General features: G+C 40.8%; 1 protein-coding gene across 2 annotated transcripts in view; it reads right to left on the bottom strand.

The window, feature by feature from the left end:
* Positions 1-97: 97 nt before the first annotated feature.
* The window catches only part of CRTC3 (CREB regulated transcription coactivator 3), an 88,260-nt gene continuing 60,361 nt past the window's right edge, over positions 98-27,996 (bottom strand). For both annotated transcript variants that reach the window (XM_075273389.1, XM_075273390.1), the window contains 9 exons: positions 23,892-23,930; positions 22,340-22,425; positions 20,279-20,328; positions 19,664-19,881; positions 17,364-17,662; positions 14,438-14,629; positions 12,077-12,157; positions 8,810-9,014; positions 98-7,924 (listed from right to left, as the gene is read on the bottom strand). In XM_075273389.1, the coding sequence (XP_075129490.1) occupies positions 7,716-7,924; positions 8,810-9,014; positions 12,077-12,157; positions 14,438-14,629; positions 17,364-17,662; positions 19,664-19,881; positions 20,279-20,328; positions 22,340-22,425; positions 23,892-23,930 (1,379 nt within the window). In that variant the 3' untranslated portion in view covers positions 98-7,715. The remainder of the gene's footprint in view (positions 7,925-8,809; positions 9,015-12,076; positions 12,158-14,437; positions 14,630-17,363; positions 17,663-19,663; positions 19,882-20,278; positions 20,329-22,339; positions 22,426-23,891; positions 23,931-27,996) is intronic.

Raw genomic sequence — 27,996 nt, 5'->3', positions numbered from 1 at the left:
TGGTAAGACTCCTCCAGTTTCTCCACTTCGGTTTTAACAACAACATTCTTGGCCGGTTCAGCTTGTACAATGGTGAAAAAAAAAAAAAGACATTGGATGCAAATATAGAATTTTATTTTGCTGCAATTTAATTATGAAAGGTGTAAAATGATGCATTACAAAAGAAAACTAGTTTATGAACTGCATATTTTAAATATCACTGTACAATTTTAACAACAGAAACAAGTGAAGGAAACTGCAGAGATTTTGCTTCCGATATGAGAATATGAAATGGACCAGAACTATTATTACCAATGGTGGGGTACAAACAGCGCAAGGTACAAGGGGGCATTCTTTGCTTTAAACTATTGGCACGTTAAGGCATTAGTGAAGTGACAGCAGCATTGAGACATTCTCTGCAGCTACTTGGGCTCTGTTCACATCCGCATTGTGTTTTCTATGATAAACAAGACCATATCGCAGTGCCAGATCCTTAGTACAGCAGAGGCACCAGAAGGACACCATAGACTGTTAGTAAAGTTTCCACTGGGGCGTCTGTTCCCTAACAATGTATTCAATACAGATGTTAACAAAGCCTTAGAAGTGAACTGGGCAGGCTTGTGTGACAGGTAAAGTAAAAAACTAACAAAGTCTGCTGTGACAATGTGATGCAACAGGGACACACAACATGGGAATTGTACACACTGTCTTCACTGCCCATAGAGGACTTTACCCAGAATGCACAGCTCTAGGCTCCTGGTATAAACTAGTACACTTACATTTAGACTGTAGGAAAGCCGGGGTAACAAGTAAACACCACATTGTAGGTACCTTTGTGTGTTACACAATATTCTGCACTAGAACAAATGAGCTTTTAAGCAGACACCAGTGTCCAGCGGCCGTCCAACCTGTACTGAAATGACTGCTCAGCTACTTGGGCAGAAATGGCTCCGACACACAGTGCCGGACTATGTTACTATAATGTGCACCGCCCCAGAGAGGTTATGGGATGACTCCTTTACTATGTGTGCTGGATTTCATTAAACCTTAAAGTTTACACTTTACTGTATATTCAATAGCAGTCTAATATATTAAATATTGTATTAAAAGGAGGCACACATTATGCACTAAAGGGGTTGTTTGGTCAGTTACAAAGACGGATGAAACCTAGTGTGAACATTCGTCAAGAATCTTGTGTAGAATTAGGACTCCAGCTCCCTGGAAGACCGTAGCAGGACATGCTGGCTATTCATACGACCTGCTCCTGCCCTTAGTCATTGGAAGAGACTACCTGCTTGTTGTAGATCACAGGCAGTGTCAGTGCTATGAGCGAGCAGTCTGCCTAATGACAGTGCCTGTATGTAAACGGACAAGTCTCTCCAAATGATCGCCATCGGAGAGACTACATGAACAAGTGCAACAACCTGATGCTAACATACCCTTTGCAAATTTCCTATCACATGACCATGTGGGATTCCAGAAAGCCAGAGCCAGGATAGTACATATAGAGCAGTAAGCAACATTCTTATCTAATGCTCACACAAGTATTCATCTGACTTTGTAAGAGACTAGACAACCGCTTTAATCCTGCAGATGGATTTGTACACTTCTTGGGTAACACGTGTGTGTGTGTGTGTGTGTGTGTGTGTGTGTGTGTGTGTGTGTGTGTGTGTGTGTGTGTAGTAAGGGCTTTCAGGCTCCAGGAAGAGCTCTATTCTACTGTCCAGCATGAAGCTGACCATACACTAACACTGACATATCTGAGGTTTTGATTGGTGGTGAGCCAGTGTTGTGTTCTTTCATCTCTAATTTGCTTGGAGGGCAAGGCATGTACATTTAAGCCTTCAGATCTAGAAAATGAATAAGTCCATGTTTAGTTAATGTGGAGAGGAAGACAAACCACTGCTAGACCTGTCAAGTAAAACCCTAAAGTACCATGTAAATGTTCATTTTATTTTGTTAATTGACAAAAGTAAATCAACCAAAGAGAAAACTAAATTCACATGAATATTTGGTGTGACCACCCTTTGCATCAGTTCTAGGTACACTTGCAGAGAATTTTTGAAGGTGGTTGATCCAAGCATCCTGGAGAACTAAGCACTGAGCAAGCCTACATCCACAGAAGATCTGCCCCTTCATGTAATCCCAGACAGACTGGATGATGTTGAGATCAGGGCTCTGTGGGGCCAACACATCACTTCTAGGATGACTCTGCCAATAGCTGGTCACACCAAATATTGATTCATATTTCCCCTTTGTTTATTCACAAAACTATTAGTGAGTCTGTTTTTATAAGTCATCTTACTTTACAGAATTTCCCCCCCCCCATCTAAAACATTTGGAACAGACTGTATGTCGAGTGGGAACAAAGTAGTGACCAGTCCTTGTTTCTCCTAACACTCGCCTAGTATGTACGGCCACCTTTAGAGTCTCGCTCAGACACAGTGACAGCGCCAATGATGTACCTACCACAGCTTCTCTATACAATTATATAATGAAATGAGAAGCATATAGAATTGTGCAACCTGGTAAATGGTGGACGAACTTAAAAGCATAGTACATTTAGTAGGATTCATTGTGAGTTTGCTATAGAGCCCTTTGAGAACTTTGTAAATGGAGGAAAGGGTTATTGTTTATACTGTAGTGAAATGTAAAAGTAAGGTTTGGATACTTTAGCCAAAAAGTGCGGACAGTCATCTACACTTATCAGGTGGTTTCTACACCCTAAACTGGACCCAACATGTGCAGCATGAAGTAAAGACCTTTCCTGTGATTCCCTAAGATTTCAGTTGCTGAAATGTGAAATTATAAGCTTTTACCTTAACTGGTCATTGGGGCGGGTCAGTTTCATCTAGTCACAGAGTCATCATAGTAAATCATAACCTTTGGGATGTGACATGTCTCTCACAGTCACGTCAGCCTGATACCCTAACCACTGGCCTCATAAGGTGGGATTTACAACCATCACTCCATGACTAGAAGAAGCTGATCCCCACCCCCATGACTAATTACATAAATTTGCATATTCCAGTACAAATTTTATAACAACTTTTCAAAAGGACAGAAAGCTTAATGAGGCCACCATAGCAAAGGTCATCACACACCGGGACCGGTTCAGGGGAGAGAAAACACCTCACGGGTTCCCTTTAAAACATGTAAATGTAAGTTTTCCTATTAAAGCAAATGCAATGCAATCTCTGAATAAATGAATAAAAAAAGGGTAAATTAGATAAACCTTCCAAAAATACTAAGGAAACTGTACTGGAGCCAGGGGACTCTGTGCATGCCACATTATATTAGCATTATACGGCCCATCTGTGAATAGAGGCATTTACAGACAGCTCTGATATATGGACGTTTCAGTGAACAATGATTCCTTAGACAGGTCTTTGGGACGTATCCAATATATTATGTTAATTAGTAGGAAGCCAAAACAGCCCAATGTAGCAGTCATAACAGGAAAATGTCAAGGACGCTTATTATACAGAAGATATGATATAACCTACACTTGTGTTATCGCTGCACAAAGTTCATCGATTCATTTACAACCAGATAGCACAGCCCTTTAATCCCTTTGGCAAAGAACTGGTTAACGACTGACGTCGGTATTAAACATATGACAAAAACATAGGCATAAATAACTGCTGTGTTGAGAACTGAAGACTAAGAATGAATTAATCCATTGCTAGACGGCGGACATGTCTTTTACCAATGACTAACAGAAATGCACTATAAAGATAAATTACTACAATATGATATACCGAATACTAAATCTTAATTACAATACAAAGTCTCTACAATAAAAATCTCTTTTTAAAACATATCTGATAAGCGCAACCGTAAGTGCACGTCTTCTTGTCATAGCATCTAAGTGCCAAGCATACGAGAAGGAAGGCTTATTCTAGAAATCCAAAATCCCTTTTACCCAGATGTTGACCAGTTTGTTCTTGGTCCTTTTCTTCAAAGGGGTCATCTTGTAAGTCAAAAGCATCTAAACAAGAGACTTACCCAATGAAAGTAAGTAGCATATAGAAATGTCAAGATGTATGCCCCTTGGACTAGATCTACTTCACGTGATAGAAACAATATAAAAGCAGAATAAAACACAGAACCACTAGGTAAAATCTGGTTGGCAGTAGAAATATTGTATCCTACAAGCACACATAAAATATATAATCTCATTTTAAGACCCCCTCCCCTTTAAAGATGTCCTATATCTAATAGACATAGGAGTAGTTATTAGCATGCATGCCCCTTATATCAGTACAGCGCATTATATATTATGGGGTCTGTTTTATATTTAACCGTAATGTACAACCTACCCACTTCTGCATATAAGACGGACATGACAAATGATCATTCCTGCATCATTGTCTCGACAATTGCACAGAAGTTTTTTTTAATTTAATATAAAACCCCTATTTTCTCCAAGCTACCTAAGCTTTAAAGTAATCTGCTGTTTTCAGGCCTAGGAGATGTCCTGCATATCTTCCAGACAACTTTGGCAACACCCAATGCTTAAGACGAAAAGCTGCACTACTTGTCTCTTTCCAATGAGTCACAAGAGCCTGTCCTGAAGGTGGTGAAGCCCTTACCATCTACCGCATTATAATATAGGAGCAGTAACGTAAGGCCGATGAATGGTCCAGTTATCAGGAACGGCCTATGTAAGTGTGCCAGAAATTACCTGAAAAACATTTGTTCACGTGGAGGAGGGGGAGAGAGGGTGAATCAATCTATCCATCTCATGGTTTAACGGCTCATACTCCCCTGCATCTACCTGCGTACTACGGCCCATAATTCCATAAGGAAAATCATTAAGTAGATTGGCCAACCTTTAGGAAATCTACAAATAGGAGACTGAATAACCCCCTGCAGACAGTCACAATGCATCCATTTCCAGACCACATTACTGCAGCAAATCCTTTCCCAGCTGCAGGTAAAATGACCTGGAATACAGTATCATAAACCCCTATCATGCCTGAAGTTCTGGTTATATGATCCGCAGAGGGTACGAGATGTGTGGCCTTAATTTAGACACCTTATGGCCGTCTGAAGGCTAAATTCACATAACAGTGAAAAGTGGCAGCGTGACGTCTGTGTTTTTGTAATTCCAGTGAATGGGAGCGATTCTCACGAATAATTTTGACGGTCCGTAGTCACAGGCCATCAAAATTATATGCCAGGTCCTATTTTCACAAATCCCTCTATACACAACTGTATGGGGGATCCATGAAAACGGCCACCCACCCCTCTAAGTGCAAAACAGTTAAAAAATTGATGTTTTCATTGCCACAATTGTGTTTATCTAGCCTACCTCAGTACATGGTACCAAGTGGTCATCATTCAGAATCAGAAAACTGGTCAGTGCAACTGTTGAGAAAAGTCATTTTGGTAGCCAAATCTTACTAGGGCAAAGGTTTCAATATGTAATAGGTTCACGTCTATTTAGGATTACCTAAGGCACTATTGTTGATAGAGAATGGGAATTGTAAGAATATCAAAGCTGAGAGGCTGCGGTAACTAGGATAATTCTTATACATCACAATGTTCATTTAGTTAGAAATCCCATAGGTCCTTGTTGGGACTCACATGAGTAAATTGATAGAGTGCAAATATGCCTTTCTACATGGCCCTTCTAGGGTTACATAAGGTGCAATATTCATATACTTTTAAGGTGGAAACAAAAATTCTATTTGACTGTTCTGTTTGGTAAGACATGTTTTAGGTTAATGCAAATGTAGCAGGCAGCCCTGTTTCTCAATTGTCTTCATCAACCTAGAGAAGTCTATGGGGTGCCATACCGTATAGTCTGGCTATATTTTCTTATTTCTATATAAATAATTATTTTCTCATGTATTAGTATTCAATGCCATTTATATACAATAATGCAGCAAGTAAACCACAATATAAGCCATTGTTAAGACTGAATATATCAGAACAGAAATACACACACATCGCAGTTACATAGCCATGTTTCCTCCATATATTTCTTGCCAAAACATCAAGAAAACCCAGAAAACTTAGGGAAAGGTTTTCATACTGTCCTCTATTAAGGTCAGAGAGGAAGACTGGCTATAAATGTGGCAGTACAAATGCACCCCTAAAATGCCACTCCCATGAGGGCCTTGTAGGCTATGCACATATTTCCCTGAAAAGGACAAGAAGGTGGGGCTTGAGGAGAAGAATGAAATTCTCCAGCCTGTCAGTATTTCCAAGAACATACTCAACAATGGCGGTCTGCTGAGTGCTGCTGACTGACAAACCTATTTCTGATGTTCTACTTTCATGTCCTCCTCAGTCAGATGCAGTTACACTATATACATCCTCATGACAGTGGCATTTTAATAAAACCCATAATGAGAAAAGTAATATGGAGACACTTATTTTTAGTCCTTGTTCACATGGAGCAGTTTTTGAAACGTTTCTAGCACTTAAAGCGATTTCAAATAAAAGGAAAATACAAAGGAAAGGTTCATAGTTTTCCAAATTTATGGATCCAATTAAGATGTTGTCTGCAGGAAACCATGCAAAAATAGTACCAAAAATTCTGTATGTGAAGGTCAAAAGATTTACATTGAATGCGCCATTAACTTCTTGCCAATCAAAAAAAAAAATTGTTTGATAAAAATAGTTCAAAAATCTGCTAACAAAATATATATTACTCCTGTTAATAATCAAAAACGGTACATGCTAAAAAAAAAAAGTGGGTTCAGTACCGGTAATCTGTGGGCTATGTTCACACTAGTGTATTTGTTAGTGATTGTACTTAAAAAGAAGGATCATGACAGATCCCGACCAATTCTTTGGAATTTGAAGTGATGTCATTGCACCGGTTCTAGCAGAATTTTGTTTCAGTATCTACCTTCCTATAGGTCATGTGGATTTGCAGGACCCTCCTTTAGCTCTAGGACCACTATGCATTGGTGGTGATATTGTATTTAAAGGAAAAAAAATTCTGTATATCTTTTGCATCAAAAACAGATTTTTGGCCTATGAATGTACTAGGAACAAAGGTCTTAGAAATGACAAGTCTTGGCTTTTTGATATGGGGCCAACCAACCAAAAAGCTGCAATCCCATGTGTATAGGGAATGGAAACAAATTTGGAGAAAGTGTCTAGGACTAAGGCACTACAGCATTTTACCTCACTACATAAGATGATTTGTTGTAATTTTATACCAGATCTTTCTTAAAATTTGGCAAAAGTTCAAAGCAGAATAGACTTAAATCTGACAAATCCATCAGCAAGTCTTGAGGTCAGTGGTTCCAGACTGTACAATATGGAATCTCCAGCATAGTCTGCATTTGTATCACTGGGTTTTAACTTGTCAGAAAAGATTTTTGTTTTTTTTCCTCTTTGTATTGTTTGTGTTTGCTTTAATCCTTCGCAATCTCAGCAGATTCAGAAAAATTCTGCCAACGGATGAAAGGGTAGAAAAATGTAAGGCAATGGTGCAACCACCATGAAAAGTAGGAAGGCAGTTCTTTTAGAGGGGACATTTCACAGAGAATCTCATGTGCTTATCTACAAGACATCAATTACTGGCTTGGTTTAAAGCAGTATCTTAGTATTTCTACTTGACCAGACATTCAGAAGTCACAGATCCTTAAGTTATTAAAACTGCTTGGTATCCAGAAAATAGTGAATGAGCCTGGAACAAAGCAATTGCAGCTAGAACAGGTTTTCTTCTATGAAGAGAGTGGAGCAGTCAACACTCCAAAAGAAAGTCTGGATCACAGCTTGTCAGAACGGAAGGTGTCCTCTATGGTGGGGTCAGGCAGGACCATTTCAGGATCACTTAACATACTCAGATTATCCAAGCTCAAAGGTCCAATTTTCAGCTCATCATCCAACTGAAATGTATTATCTGTATCAAAGCCCAGCTCGGAAACTCCTGCAACTGCATTGCCAATGTCCTTCGATAAGCTGTTGCTTGAGTCATCTACAAGAGAAAAATGCCAGTAAGAAAGTGCTTAACAAGTAATGCAAATGACCGTCCTCAAATACATTTCACCTTGTGGCATGTAAATAATAGCCAAAGTTCAACCTGATGAATTGTAACACATTAAAGGGGCTCCATCATCGAAAAAAGTCATTTTTAACTAATCACATCATTGCATAGCCTTTAGAAAGGCTATTCCACATATACCTTTTGTATGTAAATCACCTCAGTAGTTTTTGAATTAGATCTGACCGCAGACGTGAACCTAGCTTCAGGTCCTCGACAGACAGAAGTAGTTTAAAGCTGTTTTTGTCTTCTCTTTTCATGCCTACATAGCTAAATGTGGTGATTAGAAGAAGTGGCAATGTTGCTCCCCTATATCAAATCCAGCGATCACCCAGGCATGGCAAAGCTGCTGAACCCTGATCAGCTCTGCCAGTGACTAAAGTGACAACAGGTGGTTGATTTTCCTTGAAACTGGCTTGCATATAAACAGCCCAGTTACAGTGAAAACCTGAACTATAAGAAAAAGATATATGTTCCTCAGATCTTTCATGACCTTTTGAGAGTCAACTCTAATAAGTTATATAATTTCTCTTGCATAAAACAAGGCCTGACACTGTCACAAAAAATAGTTAAGGTTGATGACAGAGGTAAAAGAAAAAAAAATATATATATATATATATATAAGAAACCCTGGTCACAAATTAAGGGAAAAATTATATTATAAATTTGCAGAGGGAAAGCAAAATGTTGCATATTAAATAATGAAAACAGATCATTCATATATCTTTTACTCTACAAATAAATTGCATATCTAGGTAGCCATCAATCTGCACACTAAAAAGTCTAGAGACAAGATATCCAGACCACTGTCAGACTGACCTGTTAGGATAATGTTTGGTACACTTCCACCACAATTGGAATACAAGTAGCTTGGCCTCAACTGGAAAGGATCTTGAAGATTTCCATGACTCCCTCCTAATCCCATCATGGCTGCCTGAGAGTACTGGAGGCTCATGTTCGGATCGAAGAGATTATTATTGGGAAGGGAACTGCTAGGACTCCCATACATGTCGTACTGTTCTTGCTGAAAAGAAATAGAACAATTTCAATACCACTTACTGCAAGTGCAGTTATGTCTGAGCTAGTATTAAATAGACCATTTGCCTAGTCTATCAGTTTCTTCTGCACTTTCCAACCTAAGTATTGTACAGCACCCAGTATAATGCATGTTACACGGATCTTAAGAGCTTACACTTACCTGTAACACATAAGCTAAGTATGTCTTATCAACATGTCTCTGGACATCCAAGTAACAATACACTTTTTTATTGCAACCCTCATTTCTACATTGGTGGCTCCATGGATTGGGGTAAGGATTAAAAATGTACTAGTTATGTCATTTGGAAAAATATAGTAACCAGCCCTGCCTCACAAGACCAGCTTCTGAGCTACTGGAGGTCACGGTCACATTCACTGAACCCAGGCTTTCAATGTATTCCTATGGAACTCAAAACAAGGCGCTCATAGGAATACATTGAGACACAATTTTGTTTATATGAATAAGAAAGTGACCTCTGGCAGCTAAGAGGCAAGGCACATGGGTCAGCATGGACCTGCTAAATAACACAGATAGTAAGTTTGACCTTTACACCACTGAGTCCCCTAATGTAGAAAAGGAGGCGATTAAAAAAAAAAAAAAAAAAAAAAAGTGCACTGTTAGCAATTTTACCACAAGTCTTTTGTCTCCTGAAAACTTCATATATGATCTTCATGATGTTTAGAATCAGACTTCAAGGGGCTGAGTGTTTTACTGAAGAGCATTATCAAGATGAGAATTTGAGGTGCCCTACAATTATACTGTATATTCAAATCAAATAAAAGTTTTATTGGCATGTCCGAATATACATTTGGCATTGCCAACGCAAAGAGTGGTTGGGGGCGGGCGTGAGTGATTGGATGGGTAGGAGGGTGGGTAGTTTGGGGGGTACAATAGTCCTTGGGGTCTCGTTCTGGTTTAGGACATGTGGGTATGGGCGGGTGATTAGATGGGGTGATAATGGGTATAATAGTCCTTGGGGTGTCATCTTCCCCTCATTTGGTGGCAGCTGGACACGTATTGGCCAGCGATCCACACAGTGGACTCCTCTTCTCCCAGTAGGATGTACAGTTTCCTCTTCTCGTCTGCAGATGTGAAGTCTAGGATGTGGGCAGATAGTCTTTGGAAGTAGACTACTCTCACAGCTGAATATTTTTTGCAGTGTAGCACCCAAATACTCGTCTTCTAGGGCCCCCTGGTCGCAGTGTTGGCACAGTCTGTTCTCCCATGGCTTGAACATCTGCATGTGCTGCCCCGTTTCTATCTCTAGGTTGTGGGTGCTCAGTCTGTACCGGCTCAGAGTCTGTCTGTGTTTGGGGTTGGGTATTCTCTCCAGGTAGGTGGCCATGGTGTAGTTTCTTTGCAGTGACTGGTACACTGAGTTTCTTGGAGTTATTTATTTAGTTTCTCCATTTTTCGATGTACTGCTCTTTGCTTTTCTCTCTGGCCCACTTTATTTGGGCTTTGGTCATTGCCTGTTGGTGGTTCTGGTTTGGCGGTTGGCTGAAAGGTGCCAGGTTTGTTTAGAGTTCTGTGGCATAGCCTGGCTTGGTAGTGGTAGGAGTCGGGGTTGCACCCCTGGATGTGCGCCTGGAATACTAGCGCCCTCTTCTGCATGGTGAGCACAGTGGGAGCCTGCCTAGTTCCGCCTGGGATGTCATGTTGGAGGTGCTGCGGTGGACATGGAGCAGGTATTTGCAGAACTCCAGGTGGAAGGTCTCTGTTGGACTAGAGTCCCATTTTGGCTGGTCTGGGTAGGTGGCTGGGCCCCAGACTACACCAGGTAGGTGTAGCTGTGGTTTTCTCCAGTGTGGAGCCATTTAGTGTGAAGTGTGGGATGGGGGCTTTATTGTGGCCCTTCTTCTGGAAACCAAGACTTTGGTCTTCTTGTGGTTGATGGGTAGTTCTCATGGTGTGCTGAATTTTTCCAGTACTGCTAGGCTGTCTTGGAACCAACCCTTTTTTCTGTGAACCAGGAGATTTTTTTCTCAGCCCAGGGAGGACTAGGCGAGCTGATCCTTACACGGTCGACTTGCTTTGCTATTTGAGAAGACTGAAAATTGCTCCTCTTCAAACTTCAGAACCAGAATTTCAGACATTAAGTAGATAAACTAATATAGACAAAACATACAAGGCTAAAACTTACACAGGATCAGTGTGCTAGTGTAAAAAGGAATAGTAAGCCATATATCAGTGTTTTCTAGTCAGTAGCTTGGGACTTGTATGTGGCTCTTGGGCTCCATCAATCTACTGCAGCCTAGTGGCACCATGGAGTTCATGACAACTGTTTCAATGGAAGCTAACAATATGACAACTTGGACATAGGCTTAATAGACTTTTTCCCTTTTAATGTTCAGTGAGGCTCTAGGCTGTCATATTTGAAAGCAACTCATACCCTCCAAAAACAAAGCAGCAAATTTACTACTGTGCCCATGACTCTGCACCAACATAAAATGTTCCATCTACTTTAAGATCCCATTTTTCTAACTAGTGAGACAAGTGGAGGCGGCTTTCCCGAAATGAGACTGTTTTGTGGGAAAGAGTGTGGCATTTATGCAGTAAAATGTGTCAGATTGGGCAAAAATATTGGTCTAAATCTTTTCCCCAAAGTGGGCCCACTAAGCTTGGACTGGACAGGCTTAAGATGCAGCACATCATCCAGCATTAGACCCTGTAATAAAGCTGGCATATTGCCAGACTGTCTACACAGACTGGTTACATTGCCAACACAGGCAGATTTTTAGCAGGAATGAGTACTTTTCATGAATATCAGATCAGCGATAGATTTTACATGTCCTATTGCCAACTGTGCAAGGAAGAATGATTGTTACATCAATTGGTCCCTATGTAGTTTGCATACTGTAGCAGCACAACCCCGGTTTACACAAAGTTACACTGCCAATAACTATAAAAGTTTCAACTTGCATAAAAAACCCAAAAACAAGAAAAAAAAACAAAAAAACAAATGCTACAGTTGACAGGAAAAAAGTTTGCTCATGCAAAAGGCCAGTTGAAAGTACATGTAGAGAATCCTTAGCAGTAAGACTGACCTGCTGCCATTGACATTTCCCGTGTCTCATAGGCTGTTGCTGATCAAAGAAAGGGTCTGAAAAGAAACCACTTAGCGTGCTCTAAGGAATAAAAATAAGATATAATGGATGAGTACACATGAACTAGAAGATAATACTTATACAAGATTTCACAATTCTACATCGCACAGAGGAATATTGCATCGGCTAGGCTGGATACACATCTGCATTGTGTGTTCAGTTTGTCGATACAACAGAAACATTGATAAAAACAGTTCTGTTTAAATACCCAATGATTCCAGAGTGTGCTTTAAGGGGTGTCCAAAATCTGAAAATCTTTCTGTGACTAAGGTTCCACATGGCGCCCTGCATAGATTTTTTGTTGTGTTGCGGTTCTTCATAGAGTGCTTTGGACAAAGTTCTCAGATGTTTCCTCTGCGGACTTTACACTTCAATTATACCTATAGGGTAAAGCACTGGTGTTTCTGTAGGTATAATTGACATGCTGTGATTTCCAAAACCGCAATGGCTTTGGAAAATGCCGCCTATCCACAGCACCTTTTTTACTGCAGAGTGGGGATGGGAGTCGGTAGAATACCATACACTTTGCTGTGACTGTAAAACACTTTTCCATGGAGTTACCACTGGGGCAAACCGCTATGTTTACGCAATGTGGGGCCCTGGCCTAAAACCGTATTTTAAGCATATAGAACGGATCCCACCTCATTACACTGAGAAGAATGTGCCTTTGTTATGCTCGTGGCTTCAATACATTTGTGGCAAAATACCTTTGAAGAAATTTGCTGATCCCACGTTTGGTGCACTCAGTGCCCAAACCTCAGCTCCAGGGGCATCACTATTTCACTATTCCAGTCATGTGTCAGCATCGCCCCATGCACTGGGAGCTGTTCACTGCTATGCTGTATCAGAACCTGGCCTACGATGCAAAGCAGCAAGTGCACGGTTTGTCCAGTTTCTCCTAAAATCAATGGGACGTTCAACTCCTACTGTATGGGGAAGTACAGGACAAGACTGGAAGGGCGAGAACGGTTTCAGGATAGCTCTGGGAGCGGAGGCGTGTGCATAAAGTACATGAAATGCCTAATAACTACATTTCTGCAGATTTTTATATAAATCCACTGAATATATCAAAGATATTTTCTTTTTCAGTGTACTGAGCTGTATAATGTGGGGCGGCTAGCTCTATTTTCTTAGGATAGGTGTTCTTTCCATGTCTATCTACTTTTTAAACTTAAAATGTTTACTAGAACCTGATGGGGTGCTTTCCATTTCCATGCATGGATTTTTTTTTCTATCACTTAGCAGTCAATGGCAGATAGATGAAAGGTAATACATTTGTATCGGTCTGACTGTTTTTTAGTCAGATTAATTTTTTTTTCTATCAGATCTGTCAGAAATACTGTATATTCTATTTGCTGCCTGCTAATATAGTAGTCTAGATACAATGGACACAAATTACAAATTAATAGGTACCTAAAAATTAATCACTAATGACATTGTGCTATAAAGCAGTATTGATTCAGTAGCTACTCCAACAATTTTTTCACAATACATAAATCTGTGCAATGCAAGCGTTGCTCTTATTTTAAGGAGCCTTTGGGACTATAAGGGGGCATTCACACAGAGTAAAGTGGCGCTGATTCTGCCACGATAACTCGCAGCAGAATCAGCGCTGATAATAAGACCCCCATTGAGTTCAATGGGTTCCATCTTCCACGCGGAACACATTTCCATCAATGGGAGGCTTTTTAACCCATTGATTTCAGTCTTATCAGTCCTGATTCTGCCGCAAGTTATTGTGGCAGAATCAGAGCCACTTTACTCCATGTGAATGCACCCTAAGGTGAACTTTACTCCATGTGAACCACACCTGCTAGAGCACCATCTTCTGTGTGGTCAATGCAAATACATGGGACATATCAGTCATTGCTTTAAGAGCAATGCTGGGCAGTAACCACAAGAGAAAATGGATGGCTCTAGCAACTGTGGAAATGCCCCAAGTGCACTAAACAGATCAAAGAGCAAGAGGAATGGGCAGCTGAAATCAGACAGATCCTTATCTGAGTCAGGCAGCCCTGCTGAAATCAGCTAGTTTGGCAGACAATCATCTAATGTGTATGGCCCGCTTAAGATGTCAGACTCCGCTTAATACCAGCATTATGCATAAATATATGATGATACTGTATAACTATGCATTCGGTTAGCCTTGTGATATTTTCATATGGTCCATGTGCAAATTTATTCAGGAAATGTCTAGAAAATGATTGTATATCAAAGTAACAGTAGGAGCAGAGGGCTATTAAAGAAGAGACTATACACAGCTACATATACTGTATAATCATAGAATGATCCTGTACTCACATTAGCCAAATTTAAGTCCAATGGAGGGCAGGGCACAGGTGAGGGAGGCTGAAAGTTTGGAGACTCCGTAGGGTCGTGCACATGGTGCTGTGAATGCTGAAGTGGGTGTTGGGATTGCTCTTGGTATAAAGGATACGGAGGAGGAGGTTCTAGTGGAGGAAGAGAAAGTGGATTCCTGTCCAAAGTTAGACCCTAGGATAATAAAAATGATAGCAGTTAGTAACTATACAATTCCGTGTATAACTCAGTAACTAACATACCAACATATGCAGAACATCCTATCAATATATATTCTTAAAGGTAGAAAACCGTGTTAATATTTCTGAAGGAAGATAAAAAGTATTTTGTTTGTATTTTAAGATCAATGCCAATTCCAAAAGTGACAGCTGTGCTCCACCCTTTACCGTTTCAGTCACATGTCTACGAGGGCCAAATGCTTCCTAAACTAATAACCGTGCAGTATAGGAACCTTTATAAAGGAGCAGAAACATAACTGTGGCCACAAACTGATAAGATGCAGAAATAAGACGCGCACCCACAGGAGAGGGAGCACTGAAAGTTTACGTCAGCTCAAAACTGATGTACATTATCCCCATCATTTATGCCAGATTTCCAACATAAATAAAGATAAATTTGTCGTGGCCCTTTTCAGGGAAGTGGCAAAGGCAGTGCAGAAGTAATAAAGTTGTAATTATTTTTTCTCAAGACCGATCTTCTTATGCCTTGTATGCCTGAAAACATAAGACATAATAAGTCTGCCAAACTGTCTTTGCATTAATTCAATTTATGGCCCTAAAGTTATTTTTCTGCTATATTAAAAATCCCTTCACAGCTGAAAAAGAGGAGGAATTTGAGAGAGTCTTCTGAATACCAGCCCTGGGCATCCTGTGGTTTACTTGTGGACTAGCCCCATAATCAATGGGGGTTATCAGCAGTAGTCTTGGTTTATTGGTCCTAATGCAGATTTATAAGGGAGTCTGTCATTAAATATTAGGAAGGTGGAAGCTAAAGTTAAAGCGTAACTAAACTTTTAAAGCTATTTTTCGTTTTCTGTTAATCAAGTTTATAAATTATTTCTTTAGCAAAATTTGCCTTTGTGGTATAAAATTGTGCCTGAAGCTGGCCCTCTGGCTTGTGTTCCTTTGTTCCTACCCTTGACACTTCTTACAGTTGCTAAGCAGGATCCATACTCCATGTCTAGGCTGTTGGGAGTACAGGGACGTGGTATGGTGTAGGGGCCAGTGGTGTGTACTGATAGGCAGGCGATATGTACTTGAATAATTTAGATGCCCCCTTGATTGACGTTATGCAGTATGCAGTCTTATAACATGGCTCTGCAGCTGCATAGTGTGCACCTCTACATTCAGAGTCCAGACAGGGAGATGTGGAGAGGGATACAGGAGAAGCTAGTGTCAGGGCTCACTATACAGCAGCCAGTGTACACTGCGCTCAGCAACCTTGAGGCGAGACACGCTGGAACACAATTTCTCAGTACAACTCCTGTGCTCTGGCTTCTCTCTCTCCTCAATGTAGCTGAGCGCTTCTTTAATTCTTTTCCACATCTCTGCCTGTCGAGGTCTTCACAGGGACTCTGCCATTGATTCATCTATATCTGGCATTTCCTGGTATGGCAAATTTTAGATTTCAAACGATGTGGAGTTGCTCAAAGTCCCTGGGTTTAGCAGATTGGTTTGCTGGGTAGGTGCATGATGGAAACTATGGGCATACTGAAATTTTGCATACAGTACTGGCTGACATTACACACTGAAGACAAGCCTCCCTAGAAACTGGCTAAAAGCAGGAAGTGCGAGTAGACCTGGACTGTCGCACAGAGAAAGACTGCACAAAAGATATTTTTGCAGTGAAAAGAAAAATTGTGGAGAGTGAAGTTTTCACATATAGTGGCATAATAACAATTGTTTTTTTTGTGAAAGTTCAGTTACGCTTTAAAGGGATTCTACCACTAAAACCTTTTTTTTGTGGATAAGACGTCGGAATAGCCTTTAGAAAGGCTATTCGTCTCTTACCTTTAGACGCCGTTCCTTAGAAATACCGGTTTTTACCGGTATGCAAATGATTTCTCCCGCAGCGATGAGGGCGTCCCCACCACTGCCAGAGAAGTGTCTCCAGCGACACCTCCTTCATCCGCAGCGTCATCTTCAATGTCTTCTTCTGGTGCAGGCTCATAACTTCTAGGCCTTGGGCCTTGAGCAGAGGAGACTGCGCAGGCGCACAGGCTACGGGAGAATGGCCGCTAACAATACTGTGCAAGTAAATTTCTAAAGGCTATTCCGACATCTTATCCACAAAAAAAAAAAAAAAAAAAAAAGGTTGGGGCCACACGGTGGCTCAGTGGTTAGCACTGCAGCCTTGCAGCGCTGGAGTCCTCGGTTCAAATCCCGCCAAGGGCAAAAAACCATCTGCAAGGAGTTTGTATGTTCTCCCCGTGTTTGCATGGATTTCCATCCCATATTCCAAAAAAAAAAAAAAAAAGACATACTGATAGGGAAAAATGTACATCGTGAGCTCTATGTGGGGCTCACAATCTACATTTAAAAAAAAAAAAAAAAAAGTTTTAATGGTAGAATCCCTTTAAGAATCACCTAAAGCTGTAAAAAGACCTAAATGTACATGTGTGGTTTATGTCACAACCAGTGCAGAGTATTTTCCTTGCACTGATAGCTTGGAACTGCGTTTTTACCCATTTACTGACTGGTGGATTTACAGGCCATGATAACCTGATATTAAATTAAAGGGTGATGTCATACTTTTTGTGCAGGTTTTTGATCCAGGACTTCTACCAGGTCTTCTGAATTCCTTCAAAAAGCATCCCAAGCTGCCACAAAAAAGCAGCATTTTCCAAACACCACTGTGTGAAACCATTCAAACAGCTGTGAATGAAGCATATAAGTAGCTGAAATGTTACCTGTGAATTGTGTGGCATATTCATTGGGCTGGTGGGTGAGAATTGTCCACTAAGGCTCCGATTTGAGTCGCTGCCTGGGGTCAAAGTCAGTGGGCTAACAGGAGTGTGCCTTCGCCTAGGAGAGCTGCCAAGAGCGGCCGTTGAGAGAGAAGGATTGCTGAGGGATGCCAGGCGAAGAGACGGGTGAAGCGATGGGTTAGAGCGGCCGGCTGGAGGTCCGTGGTTGTTTACAGGAGAACCCATAGAACTATTGTTCAGTGTCGCTTGTATGGATGGATTGCTACGAGTGTTCTGCAAACCTGCATTAAAAAAAAGGTAAATAAACAATGATCCTATAAAAGACTAATCTGCATGTGGCAGATCTTCCATGACAATTCAATGCTGCCATCCAGGAACTACATTAAAGGGCAAACATCCGGAAGCAGTGGGCTCAATGCCAAGTTTGTGAGAGAAAGCACTTTATGACAAGAGAAGTGATCAAAGCTGCAAAGTAACAGAAGGAAGCCTTCTCTCCTCAGAAGATTATAGCTATGAATATTAGAATATATAAACTAGTATATAGCGCTAATGTTATTCACACACACTCTAAAAGCTTCAAACTACTGACACTATCAATATCTGTACTTTATTACACAAATCCAAAAGAAATCTGTAAAGTAAGCAGCTTTAAAGTAGATAGGAATTAGAAAGATCTGACTTCCCCATACACAAGTCCCTATTCACTGGCATATAATGGCTGTATTATCAAGAACTACTTGGTGGAACTTGAACACTTGCATATTGAAGTAAGAGAGTGGGCTACAGGGCACAAAGACCCTATTGAAGGAGGCAAAGCTTTCCATGAAGGTTTTTTTTTTTTTTTTTTTTAATTATTATTATTTCTGGCTCTCCCCCCTTGTACTGCTATAGCTCAGTCCCTGCTACTAGGTTTCCAATCAGCTTCTATATAATACTACATTATTATTATTATTGTTTATTTATATAGCACCATTAATTCCATGGTGCTTTACATTTGGGGGTTACATACAGTACACAGAATATACAGGTAGATATAATACTAACAGTGATCGGCTGGCACAGTGGGGTAGAGGGCCCTGCCGCGAGGGCTTACAATCTATGAGGGAAGAGGGATAGAGACAGAAAGAGAGGGGGAGACTGTACAGATGGCAGTGCGGTGATAGTGTTATTGGAGGTTGTAGGCCTTCCTGAATAGGTTATTCTCTGCATGCTCAGTAGTTCATATAACTAAAAAGTACTCTTAAATGCTTGATCACGCAGAGAATAAATATGGCGTACGGAGCATGTACTGTACACGCTCGGCCCAAACCCAAAGCAGTCCGTTGTACAGCAGCACATGCACAAGATTTCGCACACAACAGAATCTGCAGCTGAAAAGAGGAGAAGGCGGCATGAAGGGTGTGGGGGATTGCTGATTTATCCAGGTGGAGACAAACAAATATATTGCCCTCTGTGCGCCATGAAGATCAAATGCATATTGAGAAAATTTGGAATTAAAACAAACAAAAAAAACCAAAACACAAACCCACAAAACAAACCAAAACAGTGGGATGAAAAATATTTAAATATATGCTTACTTACAAAGTGATTTTCTCAATGAGACTCCCTTTAAAGACATCTGCTCCTTATTCACACCTTCAGACCTTATAACACTTGTAAGGGAAGATGGCTAACTGGGCATACTTTTTCCATTTTCACTTAGGGGTGTACTCACTTTTTTTTTTTTTTTTTTTTTTTTTTGCCAGGGGTTTAGATATTAATGGCTGTGTTGGGGCGATTTTGATGGCACACCAAATGTACAGCTTGTATAACGGTGTAGATAGACTACTTTAGAGTGTATAAAATCTCCAGTGTTATTCCATGAAAATATGTAATGAAATAGCTACAAAAATGTAAGGGGTTTACTCACTTTTGTGAGATATGGTATATGTCTAAATACTGTATATATACTGATATGTTGTTAGCGGTTCTTGAAAGTGGTGCAATATAATAAAGTGGCCCTTGGAAGGTTGAGCACCACTGTGTTAACAATACAAAGAACCAGACATGTCCCTTTTTCAAGCAGTCATTTGATTTGGGGGATCGTGTTTGAATAGCCACAATGTATCTGCAATTAATATCTGCCTGCTCAGAATATACAGTACTAAATTGTCTTAAGCCTTTTTCCTACCAGGCCTCTCCTTACTTGAGATAGATAGATAGATAGATAGATAGATAGATAGATAGATAGGATAGATCTTTCTTTTAAGTTATGTAAATACAAACAATTTATTGCCACTGACCTGGTGAGCCACTGATGCCCAGATGAGTCATTGCAGCAGGAAGCCCACCTGTGCTATTCTCTGCACCCATACCGCCATATGTTGCGTCATCTGGGTCCAGTGGTGTTGGCAGGGGAGATGGGAAGTGCAGATTTGTAAGATCTGGCAGTGATCCACCTGTGTTAAGGTTCCCCTGGAAATGTGAAAGGCCAGCGTTGGGATCTGAAGACGGAAAAACTCTAAAAAGGAAAAGAAAAAAAATTCAATTGAAGAGCTCAACGGAAAAATGGCCCCTTTAAATAGCCAATTGTATTTTCTGATGAGAGACAGGCCCCACCAATATAATGATATTATTCTAATATCAGAAAACCTTTAGTGTAATTGTTTATTAACCGTATAAGAGGGGCAGCACAGGAAGAAAACATCTATATAGTGAAGATTTCAAGGTCCTCATAATACCCTAAAATCCACACCTATAAATGGGCTTTACAAAACCCTATTCACATGTATTGTCTTATACTTTATTGTGGGTTTTAATTGCCTATGTCTGAACACAGCTTAAAGGACTTTATGTTGTAACAAAATAGGTGTTATTATAGGTGTCTTATTTCTTGGAGGATTTATTTCAGTACATACTTGATGCCTGGGACTTCACAGGATCGAGGACGAGATGTCATGGACTGGACCTAAAATAGATATTGGGAAACAAACACAAAAATAACGTACGTTAAACTCAGCATAATACACCAAAACAGGGTTACGGGACAATTCTACACTAAGATTCAGGTAAAAGAAAAATCTTAAATATACTGTATAATACAGTATGTTAAAATGTGACAATTTCTAACATGTTGTTATACAATTTTTATAATGTGACATAGAATGTGATCTACTACTTTCTATACGTAAGTAAATATAGACACTCATATTACAGAGTAGCATGAATGAGAAAAGCCATGAAATAATCCAGTAAGAATCCTCTAACAAGACTAATGAATTACATTCCTCCAAGATTTAAATGGAAGAATCCCAGAATAGAGACATTAAGATCAAAGAACAGGAAATCTGCAAGGTCAGAAGCAAATGCAAGGAACAAATGTTAGTTGCTGGTTTTAGATGATGGAAAAACATACATTACAAGTAGGGGAGGAAACAAAACATTGGAGGGTCAGTAGAGATAACAGGTTATTAAAGAGGTTATACAGACAATGGAAAGAAGTATAGTGGTTTCTGGGAAATAAAATAATGGTCCAGAAGTACGTGAAATAAAGCATAGCATCTGCCATGACTATTTTCTTCGGCCTCCTAACCATCCTTTCAGTAGGACAATATCAGCATGCCATGGTCACAATTCAGGGTGTTCTAGTCAGGACCGATTTACAGTGCAGAGAGAGAATTAAAGGTGGCATAAGAAAATGAACAAAAAATAGTCACCTCTCACTAGTTCTGATGCTGCCCAGGTTTCAGACACTCAAGATTTTGAGGTCTCCCGAGACACACAGATGGCCAAGTCATTTCCAGCCCATCACTGGCCAAAACGATGAACCGCCTCAACCAGTAACTGGCTCAATTACCTGTGCGTTTCCTGTGTGCCCGGGACACCAGGAAGTAATTGTGAGTGGGAGCCCTACAGCATCAGAACCAAAACGGCCATCAGCAAAAAGTATATCTTTACTACTCTTCTGCTCAAAGGAAAACAAAATAAAAATAAGCTTGGAGATCCTTAGACTTGAGCTCTGTTCACATCAGTGTTATGCTCTTAGACTGAAACAAGTTAAAGAGAAGGTCGGGTGGTTTTTCCACCGTAAACCTCAAGGATAGGATGAAGTAATTCCTTTCCCATTGCTGCCCTTCTAATGTTTCTGCTGCAGCAAAGTGAAGTTATAAATGTTTGAAAGCATAAAGAGTCATCTGCAAGTTCTCTTTTGTAGTCAAGAGGGCAGGGAGCAGCTTCAGCCTAGTCACACTGTCCGCTTACTAGTCACATGACTGACATCTCCCTCAAGGTGTCGGAGCGAGGGGACAGTGAGGGCCAAGGAAGTATAACTACCAAGAGGACAGTGTGAGGAGGCTGAAGCTGCTCTCCACCCCTTTGACTACTTAGGATAATTTACATATGACTGTTATACAACTTCACAGAAACATTACAGAGCGGCAGTAATGGACAGGGAATTACCTGGTCCTACACATGATGAGGGCCAGTTTAGTGTGGGGGAAAAGACCTGACAAGTTCCCTTTAAGAAGCAAGAAAACTAGGAAATTTCTGCTCTGAAGCCTTCAGAATTAAAAGTAGAGGACCAGTCAACTATACAAGACATTACTCAAGAACAGTACTAGAGAAGTAAAACATTATTTATAGGTTTCTGTAGACAAATGTTATATGCAAACTGAGTAGGCCGAGCATACACTAACTATCAACTTTTTACTGTTCCATCACTGAAGCAAAAAAAGCAGAATTCAAGCGGTGACTGATCAGTCATATGATGGATGGCAACAGCACCCATTTATCCAATGGGAGGCACTGCATGTCATCATGGTGTCAATCATATTAAAGGAAAAGCGGCAATGTACACCGTACTAGTTCTTCTCAGCAAATATGATGTGAGCAGAGGCCAAATACCACACAAATGTCAACTCAAACAGCCTTGACACATTATTTCAGTAAACGGGAGACAGAGAATCTATTAAATACTACACCTTTTTGGCTTCCCATAGCTGTTTAGGCAGTGGCTTGGAAACATTCAGCATGTTCTCTTCCGTCAAAGAATTGGGAAATGAAAAAACTATGAAGGGAAAAGGGAAAAAAAAAAAAGAGAAACTTGTTTGTAAGCCATGAATGTGTGTAAAGCTGTTCTTCAAGTCTTATTAAGAAGGGTGTTCACAAAAGCCATTATTGGAAGTACTTGTGCTCAGTTATCACAGTTTATAGTCTGGTGTACTCCTGAATAGAGCACTCCCCCACCCGTCACCTCTTAACTATACCCGACCTGTATCTTCATACACAGCAGTCTGTCAATCACTGGAGGAAGGCAGGGCAAGGTGGAGGAACCCCTCTCCTCACGAATACACAAATAGCACAATCTTATATTGATCCTTTTTGGCTTAGAGAGCAGACACGCATCATCATACTATGCAGCCCTTCTATATGGCAGCATTGCCAAATGACAGGCAATGTACTAAAGGCATGTACTTCTGAGAGAATGAAAGGAGTATGCACAACATACAACCATGTGTCAAGACCCTTGACTGGCACTTTAACCCTATCCTGATATTTGACAGAACCATATATCAGTTTGGGTAAGTAAGGAAATTTTTGTGCAATGCGAAGATGATGCCCAAGCAAGTACACCTCACTTTACTGTGCATGCCCAGGAGACATGATTTCAGCTCAACTATACTATAAGTCAAAGTCAGGCTGGGTTTATGGAGGAAGCTCGGTAGTCTACTATGCTACATACGCAGCAGTGCTAAACCCGGAGGTTTAACATCACCTTAATTATTAGCAACTGCGGAGGAAGGGAAATAATTCTGGAGTACCATTTTTATTATATCAATTTGTGTTGTGTCATTCCTCTCTTATTCCCCCCCAAACTGTATAAAAACAAAAAACTGTGTACTTGATGGCGGGGTGTCAGCTGCATACATTTCTGGGAGGAATAACAGAGGAAGGGCACAATGCAGAGCATTGTTATTTCATGGTCTTTTGCATGTCACCTTAGTAGGTACTTGTATAACCCATGTGCGTGTTGCTGCGATTGAACGGTATGGACCGTGCACGGATGTCATTTTCCGTGGCGGCATTGATTGAGGCCAGTGAGCACAGTCTGCAAAATGGACAGGAATAGGAGCTGTCCTGAGTTTTGCTCACGGTCCCATATACCAGACTGTGAAAATACATGGTTATGTGAATGGGGCCAAAAAAATGAATGGGTGAGTGGGCTAGGTGTGAAAAACATGGCTATCATGCTGACTGTGCACTGGTCGTGTGCATGAGGCCTAACATGGACATGTTAGAAGTGACAGCGACTCTTAATGCATGCAATATCAGTGATAAAAGTGTATCTGAAATGCTCCCCTTAAAAAAAAACAAAAAAACAAAAAAAAACAAAAAACCCAAACAACTAAAAACTAAACAGTTGTATTAGAAATGAAATAGAGTCGCTGTTACAGATTACTCCTGTCACTTTACACAACAGAATGGTAAGACGAGAAGGTCACAAAACAAAAGAATGGCGCCACAGCTTTTTACCTTCTACAAAGTTGTCGATTTCCCCGTCTTGTAAACTTGCTGCAAAACAATATAAAATAGAGCATATGAAACCATATGATACCATTCTCTGCATATAAGAAACATATCAGTCAATAGTTGCTATAACAGCGACAGTATAATATTAGCGTTAAATATATTTGTACATATACCTGTAAATACATAAATCACTGAAGGTTAGAGGATGGCTAAAGGTTTTACTAGCTACAACACTAACCCCGGTTATACACGACCAGCTGTGAACCTCAGTCCATGTATTGGCGGGATTTACTGGCCTGAACAGTAGGCCGGAGAGGGGGCCCCTAGTAGTATAGTTGTCTATGCTGCTACAAATCCCGGCCCCCCAGCGACACTGTACTGTCCTCAGTATGTTTCAGGGACTCTTAGGAGCATAGATAACTATAACGCTAGGAACCCCTCTCCCAGCATAAGGTGCAGGCCGATAGATCCAGCCAACACATTGCTGAAACGCTGTCATGTGAATGTGGGATTAGTGAGGGAAAGTGAAAGTAGACAGAGGACACCTAAGCAAATACACATCTTATTGTGCATGCTCAGGAGACATGATTTTAGCTCAAACTGTGTGAATACTGCCCAGGAAAGCACCAGTCAGATGACTACTAGCAGCTAGTCTACTTATAGCACACAAAACATGTCTCCTCCTAAACAATGATACAGTTTATATAGAAGCGTAATGTTAAAGATGTTAAAGTGCACAGTAATGCAGATGGTGGAGGATCAAGGAGTCTAAATCCACTGATCACTTCCTTTTACAATCTTGACTTCATGCTATAAGCTTGAGAAGGCCAGTGTTAAAGGGAGAAGTAGCCAAGATTTTCTCTTTCCTTGGAAGTCTATCAGAGTTCTGAAAAAAGCTAAGACTTAACACTTTTCTAGTGACTTCTATGGCGAAACAAACCTCTCCAGATAGACGAAGATCTGAGATATGGGATCTTGGACTTTACATATAGAGTAGCCTTCGAAATTTTCAGTATGTCTGACACACAGCACACCACTGTTCAACTGAAGCAGAAGCGGTGCAAAAGAAGTGCTGCAGCTGCTTCAGCCAGCTGATCCACAGGTATCCCGAGTTTCAGACTCCCAAGTTATGAAAAAATCCAAGAAAACCCCTATAGGCTAAAGCCCCTATAGACTGAAGCACATTGCGGAAATGCAGCTTTTTTTGTTGCAGATTTTGCTGTGGTTTTTTGAGCCAAAGCCAGGACTGGATTGAGCAGAAGTATAAGAACTTCCTATATATTTCCCATTCCTTCTGTAGCCACTCTTGACCTTTGCTCAAAAACCGCAGCAAAATCTGCAACAAAAAAAAAAGGTGCATTTCTGCAACGCGTGTCCCCTCAGCCTTAATTGTACTTCTTTCTGACCATTGTACTCCAGGTCATAACCTACCCTTTGTCTTGCTCCTCCTTGTTAGCTAAAGCATGTGTGGTCTCCTAGAACAAGTCCTGTACTGATGATCCACACCATTATATATTTATTTACCCAGAAGAAACTGAATGGAACCCAGAATGCAATGATAATATATCCAAGTGATTACAATGTTAGAGCAAAAGGATAAGTTTATTGGGGAAAACTGTACAATAACGTGGAGGCTCTAGTACCCTAATGGAGAATGACCAGAGGATGAAAGGATCACTGCGCTACTCCGTAGTTTCTTCAAAACAAAAACATGCACTTTATGTGTTTGAAATTCTAATAAAGTGCATGTTTGTTTGAAGAAACTACGGAGTAGCGCAGTGATCCTTTCATCCTCCGGTCATTCTCCATTTGGTTGCCACCCCATTGGGGTGTTGGAAGTTTCTACTGCAGCTGAACACCTCCGCTGAACGGAGCCAGTTATTTTGGACTAACTATCACCTTTGAACAACTACCAAAGGTGAACAAAAAGTGGTTTGCTCAGTTTACTTTGCCCGTATTTAGTACCCTAATGGGTCACCTCCAGGCCTGAGGACTGGCGGAGATCGGACTGGGCCACATTTGCACACAGGTGTTACAGCTGGGCTTTGTAAATCCTGCACACACAGACTGCCCTATCCAGCTGGTGCCATAAATACTCAATTAATAATAATTCTGGGGACTGACTAGGTCGAGGAAGCGACCTGGAGGAGATGTTCTGGGAAGCCTTTGCTGTCTATGGACAAGCATTTTCCTGCTGAAAAAATGCCTTTTAGAAGTCCTGTCATGAGAGACTATATGTGGCTGCAAGATGTCCTACACAAGTCACTGAGCAGTTAGTGTCCCTCGTATCACTACTAGGGGTGTTGTAGTATGCAATAGCTCCCCCAGTCATTATACCAACAGTTGGAGCATGTGTATCACTCCACAGCAAAGGTGCTCAACACAAGACCTCAACACAATAACCTGACCATTGTCAGATCCCAAACAGAACCTAGATGCCGTCAAAGACAATACAGTCCCAGCCTGTAGCTGTCCAGGCAGGACATTTAATAGGTGCCATAACACCAAATTGTCTGGGCAGACACAGAAGTGTATAATGATTATGCCAAGTGTCTAGATGGTAAACAGGGAAACTGTAGGAGCTGATTGTTCTTACCAGTGGCTCAAATGACCTATGTGGGCCAACCTGAACCTGTTCACAGTGTGTGCATGCTCTCATGTAACCACTGCTCCCAACATCGGATGGTGGACAATTAGTCGAACTCCTGCTAGTCTTAGACTTTAGAAGTGTTGTATCATAGGACTATTAGCTGGGCAAAATGTCTTCAAGTGCATAGTACAGACATATGAAGCATTCAGCGATCTGTGACCAAGAAGTAAACTGCCTAAGTAGTCAGAGAGAGCATTTATATAGGGAAGCAGGGGAAGTACATTTAACCCCTCTTGTGGTTAGACCCAGTGTCTCATCTGACCACACGTCATACTTTACATATCTGCCTGAGATCTAATTGCGTGCCAAGTCTTTCAGCAATCCGACATGTCTATCTGAGTGCATAAATTTTTTGTAAATGAGTGTATATTGCAGTATATAGTAAGGTGGTGCAGATACACCTGTCCAGCTCACATGGCAAAGCAAGTTGTTTACTTCAGCTACAAGGGTGGAGGTGGTAAAAGTATTCATGACCTTTTATTACTAAGCGTCCTTGTTATAGGAAACATCATTCCACAATCACATGCATTGAAACATGAACTCAAAGAGAAACAAGCTCGGCAAGGGGTTGTATTATCACCAAGAGCACAGACAACATCATTGGGAATGTGGCTCATGAACTATGTATAATGCAGACTATGCTACCCCTGACAAGCCTGTTTTAGGAAATACTTGCATTTCTCATGAAACTTTTCTGGAGCATCTTATAACTCTGCATTGTGCCGGATGTTACCATTCCCCTTCTCAAAGTGTGTGACCCTACACAGCATGGGTTAAGGTACCAGACTATACAGGGGCACCTGCACTGACAATTTATTCACAAATTTTATAGGATGAGTAACAGGCCATCGCTATCAGAGCGGTCAGGCTGTTTACATCTCTAACATATGGAAAATAACAGTCATTACTACTTGTTGTGGGCTTAATATTCGCTCCTGATGAACCCTGATGGAGGAAACGCGTAGGCAGCTCTTTCATGGTACGATAGCTAGTTATTTGTGCCATTGCACTATATTTAAGGCATCTAATTTGACACTACTCTCCTCTGGGTCCTGTTGGCGTGGCATTAGGCCAGTAGTCTCAGGTTCAAGGAGGAGGTGAGGTCTCTCTAGGTTTTTGATGCATCACTTGGGATAGTGCTTCATATATGTGCGTGGTCTGACATTAGGCAGTTGAGTCAGGTTCATAGGATTTGTAGTGGAAACCTGGCAGCATTATAGGTGTAGGACATTTTGTAGTGTTTGGTAGGAGAACATGTACCTGCATGGGACAACTGAAAACTATTTTCTATCCACCTATGACGCTCCAATAAGTTGGAGTCGGTGGGTGTTTTTTTTTTTTTTTTTACTGTCGCCCTTTCTTAGGATTGCTTTGCAATCCAAGACAATTTATCGATAATTTCCTCTTATTTTAAAGAGAATAATAAAAGTGAAGTTTTATTAATTTGATGTCTATTTC

This window comes from Leptodactylus fuscus, chromosome 5 (genome assembly GCF_031893055.1).
Source record: "Leptodactylus fuscus isolate aLepFus1 chromosome 5, aLepFus1.hap2, whole genome shotgun sequence".
Classification (NCBI taxonomy): domain Eukaryota; kingdom Metazoa; phylum Chordata; class Amphibia; order Anura; family Leptodactylidae; genus Leptodactylus; species Leptodactylus fuscus.
This window is presented reverse-complemented; position numbering and strand designations above follow the sequence as displayed.